This window comes from Mobula birostris, chromosome 25, assembly GCF_030028105.1.
Source record: "Mobula birostris isolate sMobBir1 chromosome 25, sMobBir1.hap1, whole genome shotgun sequence".
NCBI lineage: Eukaryota > Metazoa > Chordata > Chondrichthyes > Myliobatiformes > Myliobatidae > Mobula > Mobula birostris.
Window position 1 is genome coordinate 34997988 of NC_092394.1, and position 13594 is coordinate 35011581.

General features: G+C 41.3%; 1 protein-coding gene across 1 annotated transcript in view; it reads right to left on the bottom strand.

Moving 5' to 3' along the window:
* caln1 (calneuron 1) overlaps positions 1-13594 on the bottom strand; it is a 452672-nt gene that overhangs the window by 12469 nt on the left and 426609 nt on the right. Inside the window, exons 4-5 of the mRNA XM_072243140.1 lie at positions 11685-11838; positions 4899-4901 (exon numbers count right to left, since the gene is read on the bottom strand). Of these exons, the coding sequence (XP_072099241.1) occupies positions 4899-4901; positions 11685-11838 (157 nt within the window). The remainder of the gene's footprint in view (positions 1-4898; positions 4902-11684; positions 11839-13594) is intronic.

Below are 13594 nucleotides of genomic sequence, written 5' to 3' on the forward strand. Positions count from 1 at the left end.
GATCTAGAAGATTATAAGGCTAACAAGAAGGAGTTTAGAAAGGAAATTAGGAGAGCCAGAAGGGGCCATGAGAAGGCCTTGGCAGGCAGGAATAAGGAAAACCCCAAAGCATTCTACAAGTATGTGAAGAGCAAGAGAATAAGACGTGAAAGAATAGGACCTATCAAGTGTGACAGTGGGAAAGTGTGTATGGATCCGGAGGAAATAGCAGAGGTACTTAATGAATACTTTACTTCAGTATTCACTGTGGAAAACGATCTTGGTGATTGTAGTGCTGACTTGCAGCAGACTGAAAAGCTTGAGCATGTAGATATTAAGAAAGAGGATGTGCTGGAGCTTTTGGAAAGCATCAAGTTGGATAAGTCGCCGGGATCGGATGAGGTGTACCCTAGGCTACTGTGGGAGCTGAGGGAGGAGATTGCTGAGCCTCTGGCAATGATTATTGAATCATCAATGGGAACGGGAGTGGTTCCAGAGGATTGGAGGGTTGCGGATGTTATTACTTTATTCAAGAAAGTGAGTAGAGGTAGCCCAGGAAATTATAGACCAGTGAGTCTTAATTCAGTGGTTGGTAAGTTGATGAAGATCCTGAGAGGCAAGATTTATGAACATTTGGAGAGGTATAATATGATTAGGGATACTCAGCATTGCCTTGTCAAGGGCAGGTCGTGCCTTATGAGCCTGATTGAATTTTTTGAGGATGTGACTAAACACATTAATGAAGGAAGAGCAGTAGATGTAGTGTATATGGATTTCAGCAAGGCATTTGATAAGGTACCCCATGCAAGGCTTATTGAGAAAGTAAGGAGGCTTGGGATCTAAGGGGACATTGCTTTGTGGATCCAGATCTGGTTTGCCCACGGAAGGCAAAGAGTGGTTGTGGACAGGTCATATTCTGCATGGAGGTCAGTGACCAGTGGTGTGCCTCAAGGATCTGTTCTGGGACCCTTACTCTTCGTGATTTTTATAAATGACCTGGATGAGGAAGAGGAGGGATTGGTTAGTAAGTTTGCTGATGATACAAAGGTTGGGGATGTTGTGGATAGCGAGGAGGGCTGTCAGAGGTTACAGCAGGACATTGATAGGATGCAAAACTGGGCTGAGAAGTGGCAGATGGAGGTCAACCCAGATAAGTGTGAAGTAGTTCATTTTGGAAGGTCAATTATGATGGCAGAATATAGTATTAATGGTAAGACTTGACAGTGTGGAGGATCTGAGGAATCTGAGTCCATGGGACGCTCAAAGCAGCTGCGCAGGTTGACTCTGTGGTTAAGAAGGCATACAGTGTATTGGCCTTCATTAATCATAGAATTGAATTTAGGAGCCGAGAGGTAATGTTGCAGCTATATAGGACCCTAGCCAGACCCCACTTGGAGTACTGTGCTCAGTTCTGGTCACCCCACTACAGGAAGGATGTGGAAACCATAGAAAGGGTGCAAAGGAGATTTACAAGGATGTTGCCTGGATTGGGGAGCGTGCCTTATGAAAACAGGTTGAGTGAACTCGGCCTTTTCTCCTTGGAGCGACGGAGGATGAGAGGTGACCTGAGAGAGATGTATAAGATGATGAGAGGCATTGATCATGAGGATAATCAGAGGCTTTTTTCCCAGGGCTGAAATGGTTGCCCCAAGAGGACACAGGTTTAAGGTGCTTGGGAGCAGGTACAGAGGAGATGTCAGGGGTAAGTTTTTTATGCAGAGAGAGTTGAGTGCGTGGAATGGGCTGCCGGCAACGATAGGGTCTTTTAAGAGACCTTTGGATAGGTACATGGAGCTTAGAAAAATAAAGGGCTATGGGTAAGCCTTTTAATTTCAAAGGTAGGGATATGTTCAACACAACTTTGTGGGCCAAAGGGCTTGTATTGTGCTGTAGGTTTTCTATGTTTCTATGTAGGAATGTTGGCTGGAAATCCTCTTCAAGCAAAACTATCATAATAAATAAGGACAGCTTCGCTTGCTTTACCTTTCTTGCATTCATTGTCTGTCCTTGGCTCTTGTTCCACATCCATTTCATGTTCTTTTTCTGCAATTGATACGATACTGTTACTTCAACTGGAAAGAATTACATATGACCTGGCACCATCCTTGGTGATCTTCTGAGCTCATGCTGAGGTCACCATGTCTTCCTTCACCAGCTGGAATGCTATCCCTCAGCCATTCTGACAAATGTCCCCACCTTTCCATTTGAAACAGAATGCTTTGAAATGCATGACCATTCCATTTCAGGGCCATTGGCAGGAAAACGTTGTTATTTAAGATTAAAATAACGAACAAGGAGAATGTCACTTTTCTTGCATTCATTGTCTGTCCTTACTTCTTCTTCCAAATCCATTTATTTTTCTACAAGTAATATATTGGCTGAAGCACCATTACTTGAATTGGAAAGAATTGCATATAATCCGGCATCATCCCCCGGGAATGGCCTGAGCTCAAGCTTTTGCATGAAATTGGCTTCAGCATCGAGAACTACTCAAAGCTATATCTGTCTGCTGCTATATTATACTATGACATAGATACTGTACAGTACCATTCCCACTGACGAATGGTCATTAACCTAAAACGTTAACTGCATTTCCACAGTTGCCAGCTGTTTTCTTTAAGGTTGTTATAGCCGGGGATGGTAGTGGAGATAAGTGCCTACAATCTATTAAATGCTCACAATGGCTTGCACCTCAGATAGCTCCTACCAATCAAGTCCAGCTCCTGGCCTTCGTGTGTGGCTTAGCTACTAAGCCCTGGCAGAATTATTTCTACCAACAGGAGAAGGGGCAAAGGCAGGTTACTGGCATCTTAAAACCAGTCCCTTCAGGCAGATGGGTCTCATCAGCCGTGGCTGGCAGCTCTTCAAGGAGAAGGAAAATTCTGATCTCAAACCTCCACTGCCTAGTGGCTAAACCCACTCATGGGGAAGGCTTCAGGAATAAACCCTGAGGAGAAATCTGGAGCCGTAGTCCCTAAGACAGGCCTACGTTGAGTTCAATGCTGACTAGCAATGCCCTCCAAACTCTTATTGGTCACTGCTGTTCCTTTGGATTCATCAGCTGCGTAAAGGGGAGATCCTGCTACACGGGCAACAGCTTGCTCTCCATATCATTCTGCCTTGGCTTGCCTATCACATAGACAGCTGCAACACACATTCATGGTGGACTCCTGCCAACGGAGGCTTCATCTGAATTGTTCTCAACAATTTCTGTTCTTACCTCATTCACTGATTGTTGAAATGAACTTTCAAGCCTTAAGGCTTACCTTCTTGTTGTCTTTTTCAATTGGCATTGAAAATTTATTTTTTTTTTTTTTTGCTTTTCTTGGCCTTGGATCTGCAAGCTGTAAAAGAAGTCCTTTCTTTGAGCAAATAAAGCAACATGGCAAGTAGTAACTGCCACTGCGGAAATAACTGGCCAGGCAGTATGTTTGGAGTTAGTCATGTACCTATTGACTTCCCTGCAGCTCCCAGAATATGGTCTTCCGCCATACCAGGCACTTGCAGTGGAAAAACTAGTGGGTGCCACAGTAATGTAGCAGTTAGCTCAGCATTATTACAGCTCAAGGTGTTGGAGTTTGGAGTTCAATTCTGGTGCTGCCTGTAAGGAGTCTCTTTATATCCTTCCTGTAGAATGCATGGGATTTCCCCGGGTAATGCAGTTTCCTTCCACAGTTCAATGACCTACCGGGTAGGTTAACTGGTCATTTTAAGTTGACCCATGATTAGGTTAGAGTTAATTGGGGTTGTTGGGGGTTGCTGAGTCAGCATGGCTCGAAGGGCCCAATGGGTTTACTCCAAGCTGTATTGGTAAATAAAGAAATAAACAAACCTCTGTTGCACTTTCGGACGCCTTTTTTATTCACACAAGAAACTCCAAACTTGAATATCAGTCTTTGCATGCTTCTCGGCTTTTCCTGAATGTGTTTGTTTACCAGTCCACACACAAAAACAATTGTGTAAGGCATGATCTAGCAGGCACCAGAATTGCAATGCAACAATATGTTCTCAAATAAAACATTTAAAACACAATCTCACCCTTCTTCTGGCTCATTGGACCAGTCTCATGGTATTCAGACTCAGATTCAAGTAATTGTCATATTGTTCTGCATAGGGACATAGCGTCATAGAATACTACGGCACAGAAGCAGGTCCTTCGACCCATCTAGTTGTGCCTAACTAATATTCTGCCTAGTCTCATTGACCTGCACTCAATAATAGTCCTTCATACCTCTCCCATCCATGTACTTATCCAAATTTCTCTTAAATATTGAAATTGAACCTGTATCCACTATTCCACTGGCAGCTCGCTTCACACTCTCACTACCCTCTCCTCTCCATGAAGAAGTTCCCCCTCATGTTCCCCTTTCACCTTTCACCCTTAACCCACGGCCTCTAGTTCAAGTCTCACTCAACCTCAGTGGAAAAAGCCTGTTTGCATTTACCCTATCTATACCTCTCATAATTTTATATTATGTACCTCTATCAAATCTCCCCTCATTCTCTTACATTCCAGGGAAAGAAATATCCAAGCCTATTCAACCTTTCTCTATAACTCAGGTCCTCAAATCCCAGCGACTTCCTTGTTCATTTTCTCTGCACTCTTTCGATCCTATTGTTAATTTTCCTGTAGGTAGGTGACCAGAACTGCATATATGACTCCAAATTGGGCCTCACCAATGTCTTATACAAATTCAACAGAACATCCCAACTCCTGTATTCAGTTCTTTGAATTATGGTCAAGGTGCTAAAAGCTATCGTTATAGCCCAATCCATCATTTTCAAATAATTATATAGATCACTCATTTTCAAGGAATTATATAGATCAATATTCCCAGATTTTTGTGTTCTACCATAGTCCTCAGTGTCATACCATTCTCTGTGTAAGTCCTACCCAGGTTTGTCCTTTCAACGTGCACCTCCTCATACTTGTCTGCATTAAATTCCAGCTGCCCGTACAAGTTCCTTAATCAAAGCACACTTCACCCCATGTGGTGTTAGAAGATTTGAGAGTGTGCCACCAGAAATACTGCTTTTTAATGCTCATGTATCAAATCATTCAAGCTTTCACAATGTTGTTTAATTAATTTTTGGCTATTACTGGCAAGATCAGCATTTATTGCTGCCATATAAATGCTACGTTCTTGAACTGCTGGTTCTTTTTGTGAACATACTTACTCTGTGTTGTTGGGGAGGGACTTTCAGGATTTAGACCCAGTGACAACAAGGCACCATAATTCCAACTGGGGGCCAACAAACTGTGCACACTGGAGAGAAACCAGGAAGTGGGTGGTATTCACCTGCACCTGCTGTCCTTTTCTTTCTTGGTTGTATCGGTCATGAGTCCAACAGATGCCATTGGGGTAGTCTTGGCATGCATTCTTGCCAATTTGTTGACAGTACACAAGGACGGTTATCTAGTAGGTTGCACTGGTCTGGATGATGTTGAGCTTCGTGGAAGTTGTTGTAGCTGGAATCATCCATGCAAGTGGAGATTATTCCACCTTGCAGCAGGGAAAGCGTAGGGATCAGGAGGTGAGTCACTCAGTGCAAGATACTCAAGCTCTGATCTTTTCTTGTAACCACAGTGGTTACATGGCTGGTCTAGTTTCTGGTCAGTGGTGACCCACAGGATATTGATGGTGGGTGACTGTTTGATGGTATTTCTACTTATGTTAAGGGTAAGTTGTTATGCTCTGTAGTTGGTGATGGCCATTGTGTGGCACTTCAGTGGCATTTATTTCCTTTGCCACTTAGTATATAACAAGACTTTGAATAGATCATGCTGCAGAGTTGCCATAGCCTGCTTCACTTACCGATGAGTGCAAATTCAGCTGACCATTGTATAATTATTGGCAACCATGCCCACTCAAATCTTATGATCTAGAAAGGTCATTGATGATGCTGCATAAGATAGTTGGGTCTAGTACTCTGCCCTATGGAACTCCTCAGGTGATGAGTTGGGACTGGGCTAATTGATCCCTGACAAATACACCATCGTCCTTTTTTAGTATAATTCTAACCATATTTTCCATTTGATACTATTTGACATTAATAGTATCAGACTTCCTAGTTGCCACACTTGGTCAAACATGTCCTTGATTTCATGAACAGTCACTCTCTGTCACAACCACGGATTCGGCAGCGCAGCAGATACAGCAATTGCACTCGTGAATATGCACATGTCAAGAAATTATTATTTCAGTGTGACAGTATTTAACTCCATTCATTCCGTTGTAGTATTTGTCAAGACTTGGACACAACAACACTTCGCTGCCTGTTGGCAATCTGCCTTGCCTGAGAAATTGGACCGTCAAGTCAACTGAATCTGAAGACTGGCGGTATTCGTTTTATTCTTAGTTGTTCTTTTCAGCCGCAGTGTACGCTTCGTTTTCCATTTGAGAGTTTTAGTTAACAGCCCTGCTTGGCCTAGTGTTTATTGTTTTCTTTTCCCTTTAACGCTGTTCGCATTGAAGTCTGTGAACTATCGACCCACTTCAGTGTCTCTCACTCCACACTTGGGCCATGTCTCAATCTGGTGACACTCTCACCTCACCTCTGGGATTCAGCTCTGTCCCTGTCTGGACCGGGCTATGATGAGGCCTGGAGCTCAGTGTTCCTGGAGCATGGATAGCTTCATTCACCTCAATACTAAACTGATTCCACAACCAACAGGCTCACTTTCAGGGAATCTACCTGATTTTCCCAATACTAATTATTATTTTAATTCTTTAGTATTTGCACAGTTTGTCTTCTGTTGATTAATGGCTGTTTGCCAGTCCTTGTTTGTGTACAATTTTTCATTCATTCCATTGCATTTCTTTGTATCAACTGTGAATGCCTGCAAGAAAGTAAATCTCAGGATAGTATATGGTGGCATGCTGTATACTGTATGTACTTCGATAATTACTTGACTTTGAACTTCGAATTGGTGAAGGCCAGTAAATATACTGTTAATTACATCTATCAGGCTATGCAGCTTTGGCTTTTGCAAACTTTAGCCAAGTTTGCATACAACACAAAGCTAGGTGGAGGTGGTGTTGAGGAAGCAGAAAGTCTGCAGAAGGACTTAGACAATTTGGGAGAATGGGCAAAGACGCGGCTGATGGATTGTAGAGTGGGTAAGTGTATGGTCATGTACTTCGGTAGAAGGAGTAAAAGCCTAGACTATTTTCCAAATGGGATGAAAATTCAAAAATCAGAGGTGCCAGAGAGTCTTGGGAGTTGTTGTGCAGGATTCCCTAAAAGTTAACTTGAGGTTGCGTTGGTGGTAAGGAAGATAAATGTAATGTTAGCATTCATTTTGAGAGGACAGGAATATAAGAGCAAGGATGTAATGCTACAGCTTTATAAGGCACTGGTCAGACTGCACTTGGAATATTGGTAGCAGAGTTGGGCCCCTTGTCTAAGAAATAATGTGATGCCATTGGAGAGAGTTTAGAGGAGATTCACAAGAATGATTCCAGGAATGAAAAAGTTAATGTGTGGGAGGGGAAAGTCGACTCAGACCATGAGGCCTACGTCGGGCATTTTCATGCCTTACAAGGTGCAGATTGGAAGTCTGTGTGGGGCGCCACTCCTCGCACAGACACTAAGAGCAATGTGTGGTTAAGTGCCTTGCTCAAGGACACAAACACGCTGCCACAGCTGAGGGTCGAACTAGCGACCTTCAGATCACTAGATAAATGCTTTAACCACTTGGCCACGTGCCCACGTGCTCCTAATTTGTGAGGAGCAGCATTTGATTAGTCTGGACTTGTACACACTGCAGTTTAGAAGAATGGGGGAAGGGGTGATGATCTCATTGAAACATAGCGAACATTGAATGGCCTAGATAAGAGTGGATGTGGAGAGAAGTTGCTTCCTATATTGGGTGAGTCTAACACCAGAGGACACAGCCTCAGAACAGAGGAAAGTCCATTTAGAACAGATATGAGAAGAAATTTCTTTAGCAAAGGGTGATGAATCTATGGAATTCCTTGTCACAGATGGCTCTGGAGGTCAAGTTCTTGAGTATATTTAAAGTGGAGGTTGATATGTTCTTGGTTAGTCAGGGAGAATAGCAGGTTATGGGGAGAAGGCAGAAGAAAGGGATTGAGAGGGATGAGGTGTCAGCCATGATGCAATGGTTGGACAACTAGTGACAAGGGTCATTGATTCAAAATTGTTGCTGAGTCATGAGGTAATTTCCTATACAGAGAATGTCTGGAATAGAGAATGCTTTGGCACAGGGAATATCTCAACTCATGATATTTGCCTATTTATAAGTAACACTTGAGAGAAAAGAAAATTGGTCTTTGAAGATAAGAGGGGTAAAGTTCGACATGTCAGTTTAGGGAGGATACAGGCTTGCTTCTGAAAGCTACTGTTTTGGTGTGATTCCAAGCGGAGATTTGCCACTAGGTTACACAAACCCAGCAAAGACAAACCGGTTTGGTTGTGATGCGTTACATGATAGAAGATCACATTGATAGTCACTATGCAATTATGCACATGATGAGCTCCCAGCAGGTAGATGTTGCATTAAAATTTCACACCAACTAGTGTCAACATGTCTAAGTACAAGGTGATGCATAATGAACAGTCTTCACAATAGCTAGTGGCAACATGCCTAAATACAAGGTGATGCATATGGAACAGTATAAAGACTGGTAGTATCCAAACAGGCAACAGATTTTTGGGGGTAATTGTAACTTTCTTTCCATCCCTATTGTTTTCTCTTTATGCTTCCATTTGGAATTCCCCAGGCTGACACACCCTAGCCTCACCAACTGATTTATATACATGATTGGGTCATAAGCAGCTCTGACCAGCTCAATCTCAATTTCTTTCTATTTTTCTCTTCCACTCTGAAACCAAGGTTTAGCTTTGTATATTTTTAGGTTTTATATACGTAGAAATAAAAAGGAAGTTATTGGTATTGAATTTCCTCAGGGAAATGCGAAGGGATGAACTCTCCAAAATGTCAATGTGAAACAAAATTTCACAGAACCCTACTAGAATTACAATCCTACCCAGAGCATAAAATCTCAGGGTCCCAACAGGACTGGAATTCATAGTGGTATGGTTGCCAGACATCCCACCTCTCCCGGGAGTTCCGGGAGTCTCCCGCATATCGATAGCGGCTCCCTGATGCCCGCAAATTATATACAATATCCTGGAAATCGATTTTTTTAGAGAGGGAGAGGGAAAAAAAAGAAAGAAAGAAAATGAGTGAATCCTGCTTGATCTCTCTTTGTGCTAAGTAGACCTATCAGTTTTCTCTGTGGGCAGGCTTTACAGTCGAACTCTCTCTCTTCAATAGTCCAGCTGTACAGTTACTGCCATCTGTAATGATGCTGAAATGATCCAGACAACTGTCGGTGATGAAGTACAAAAGCCTGGCGAGGCTGTCCTATACGGGCTGGGCACGTTGGTGCCTTAAAGGGGATTACGGCGGGGTTTAAATTGGAGCAAAATTCCAAAATCGACCGCTAAGACATCTTTAAAAATGCGCTCGCAGAAAGCAAATTCTTCGGGGTTTTTTCCTGAAACACTTCCACTTACAGGTACATTGAAGCCCGCGATGGGCTGGGTTTAAGCGCAGCCGTTTTCAGAAGAAAAACCGATTTTAATAAATACCCGGCCCCCACCGAGGTCTCGTCATTAGGACAGCGAACTGTTTACCTGTGCTGCACAATTTATATGCATTTTGGATTACACTTTATTGAATAAAATGGTAATATATTGTTTTATGTGGTGTGCGTGATATATGTATTGCGGCTACACCATGGTCTGGACAGTGGTTGTTTCATTTGTGGACAATCAGCCAGATGACAATAAACTTGAACTTGAAGATACAGAACTTCTAAATCACTTATTTAAAATTCCCCATTTCCATGTAAAAAAATAAGTTCTGATCCCAACTATTGCAGGCTGTGTGTGTGTGTGTGTGTGTGTGTGTGTGTGCGTGTGTCTGTCTGTCTATCTGTCTACAGACATATATGCGATCGGATGTTGTCCGAATGGACATTAAGCTGCGCACACCTATAATAAGGATATACCTTATTCTTTTATTTCTTTTAGGGACCACAACATATTAGGGAGGCTAAATGCAGAGAAGGCTGCTCAAGTATTTCACTGATCTTTTCAGCAGAAAACCGAAGTCTGACAGAGAAGGTCACTAGAGCTGAGGTGTATTTTACATCTTTCATCGTTGAGCATAACCTGCCATTCCAGGTGCGTAAGCACACGGGCAAGCTATTCAGGAAATTGTTTCCTGATTCAGAAATAGCAAAAAACTATGCCTGCTCGTCAACCAAGACAGCAGCTATCGTGAACACAGCACATTAAGACAGAATCCAGAAGTCAGCTGTCTCACAAAACACTTGTGAATCTGGTGTCTTGCAAAATTAACAAATTCATTGACACAGACTGCTATGAGGTTGAGACTTCTGGTTGAGACCGCTCTGAAATGAGGTTCAGACCTCCCTTGAGTGTTTGCAGGGTGGGATGTCTGGGTTGCTATATTTATTTTTAAATTCACTGAGTGTGTGCACTTGGATTGCTTTACATTAATTTGATTAGATTTTGATTTAACATCCTTTAGAAGTCGCTACAGAAGGTTTCAAACTAATTAAAACTTAAAGGCAACACTTGAGTTAGCAACGGAGAGAACTGGCTGAAAATCAGCATTACTTAACTGTCAATATCAGAGTGTATTAAAGCCATGGAAGTGCATAATCCTACAGCTTGAGGCAGTGTATGTAGGGCAGTTCCAAGTAATTGAGGAGTTTTTTGCAATCATTCTTCCTAATCTCAGATGGATGGCAGAAATTTTAATTAATTTTGTAACTCATCTTTATTTTCAAGCATTAATTCATAAATGAGTGAGCTACATGCAGTAAAGATCTGCCATTCTAGAAACCCACGTGAGTTGTATATATATTGTTCATGTCTCTTGCAATCCAGTTCGGAGGTACACAGTTGAATCAATTCATCGGCAGACTCTATAGTCACGGAGGAGCCCTGAATCATTTCCCAGCTGTTGATGAAACCAATGTTTCAACAAGAGTTGATTTCTTTGAGGGGAGTTTATCCAAACAAAATTGTTGATTTAACAACAGACTATGTTCTATCAAATATCTCAGTTGAATTGTTTATGGAAAATCGAGCTTGTGACCAACTTTATTTGCTTAGGTAAAGCAACACTTTTTATTCAGGACGTGGTTGTAAAGTACCTTTCCTATAATAAAATAGCTCAATGCACAAAATCAATACTTATTGAGGATACAGTATTCAGGCAAGTCAAAAGCTATAGGCAGAATGAAAATACGAAGGACATGAATTGTAATGTAGTCGTGCTAACAAACAGGTCAGCTACCAAAAAACTGATGATATCTGTGAAGTGATACCCTCAAATTCAAATCTATTCTGAAGTTAGGTGATAGGAAGGAGAATAAACTCTTCTTGTTTTGATAGAACTATAAAGAACAACCTTGCAAGCAATCATGCAGCACTGAATAGAAAGTGGCTGACAGCATTGAAGAAAATAAGCAGGATTTGTGACTTTGTCCAGTTACAAAATATCAAGGAAAGCTAAATCATGTAAAATTTGTGATGACCTTCATGTGATTTATTTTTATTTTTCTTTAGCTGCAAGTAACTCAAGCTAAGTTTAAAATAATTAACTCAATTTCTCTGTTCTGAATGTACAATGAGCTTACCTTCAAATTCAGTATGACAATTACTCGAACTTTCATTCAGGCTCTCCTCCTCTGTAATGATGATGTTTTCAATGTCTTTCATTGTCAGATGGTCCCGAAATGCATGAAATAATATGTGCTTCAATTCTTCCAGTGTAATCCTCTGCATATCAAACTGGTGGAAAAAAAACAAGAATCAATCGGTGTCCACAATAAAATAACCTTTAGTTAATTTGATGAGATAATGTTCAGTAATCGAAAGAAGTTGTAACTGAATTATATTACTAATTGTCTTTCTTTATATAATTTTCAATCTTATTTATTGTCTTGCAGGGTAGAAAGATCCCTGTCATGTTTCTGCACAAACTCTGCCATTGCAATCCTTGTGAGCTGGCCAACAGGATGCAATGCAAATCTTTCTCTTGCTCATTAAAATTTGAGCTAGAAACTTAAACTGGAAATCAAACATATATGCTTATGAGAAAAAAGATTATTCATTTGGGTGTGTTGAAATTTACTTCACTATTTATAAGGCAGGTGTATTTGTCCTTGGTCCCTGAAGGAAACTCTATTTCCTATGCATAACCATATCGCTAGACTGGCAATCAGATTGTTAATCACATTAATATTACATATGACCCTGAGATAAGGTTTGCACTCTGCTTCCACTCTCAGCAAACATATTTATTTCCTCCTCAAAAACATCACTAACTTTATTTGTTTTGCCAAACCATTTTGTTGAGATTCACCTAATCTCCTGGTCTGCCTCTCATCTGTCCTCACTTTGAAGTTTTACTTCTTCTCACCTGTCTGTTACTTCCCCCTGAGTCTCCTCCTCCTCCCCTTCCTCCTATGGCCCACTCTCCTCTTCTATCAGATTCATTCTCCAGCACTTGACCTTTTCCCACAAACCTGGTTTCACCTATCACCTTCTAGCTAGTTTCTTTCCCCTCCTCCATCCCTCCCCCCACCCCCCCGGACCTTTTATTCTGGCATCTTCCTCCTTCCTTCTCAGTCCTGAAGAAGGGTCTTGGCCCGAAACGCCGACAGTTTGATTTTTTCCATAGATGCTGCCTGACCTTCTGAGATCCTCCAGCATTTTGTGTGTGCTGCTTTGCATTTCCAGCATCTGCAGACTTCCTCATGTTTTCAATCTAGTAATCTCTGTAAAGTATCTTTGCTGTCCTATTATAATACATCAAACCCTATTTCCCTGTAGTTCACTGACCTGCATTGTCTCTTTACAATTTTAAAATTCTCATCCACATTTTCAAATCTCACCACGTCCTTAACCCTTTCTCTTTATGCTCTTCCATCCTAATAGCATTCTGAGAAAATTGTCGTTCTCCTCTTTGATATCCCACATTACCTTCCACTGCCAAAACCTTAAGTTTTGCTGATTTCTCCATAAGACTCTCATTCTCACTCTTTTCTTTCTAAACACCCCATAAAATCTTCATCGAGTGAGCTTTTAATCATATTTCCTTACATAGTTCAAATCTCAATTTTTTTATAAAACTCATATGAAGATCCTTGGGTTGTTTCACCTTGTTAAAATACTTCTTAAATGTGTAGGTCTTATCACATTGCTCCATTATAGTGTGTACACTTAACTGAAGACAAATATAAATATGAAATTGAGGCAGTAAAATGCCTACAGACAAAAAAGCTGATTCAATTAGTTATTATTTTTATTAATCAGTTAGTTTCTCTTTATCACTTTATTTAATGGCATTATCACTAGTTTTCTCCGCCTCAGAAAAAAACCTCTTCCTTCACTTTAAGTTTCAGCTTTAAATTTCCGGGTGTTAACGTGTCAGAAAACTTGTGCTGGCTCCAGCACCAAGATACAATCAAAAGGAAGGCATATCAGCATCTTTACTTCCGTAGAAGGTTAAAAGGGGTTCAGCTTGTCAGCAAGCACATTAGCA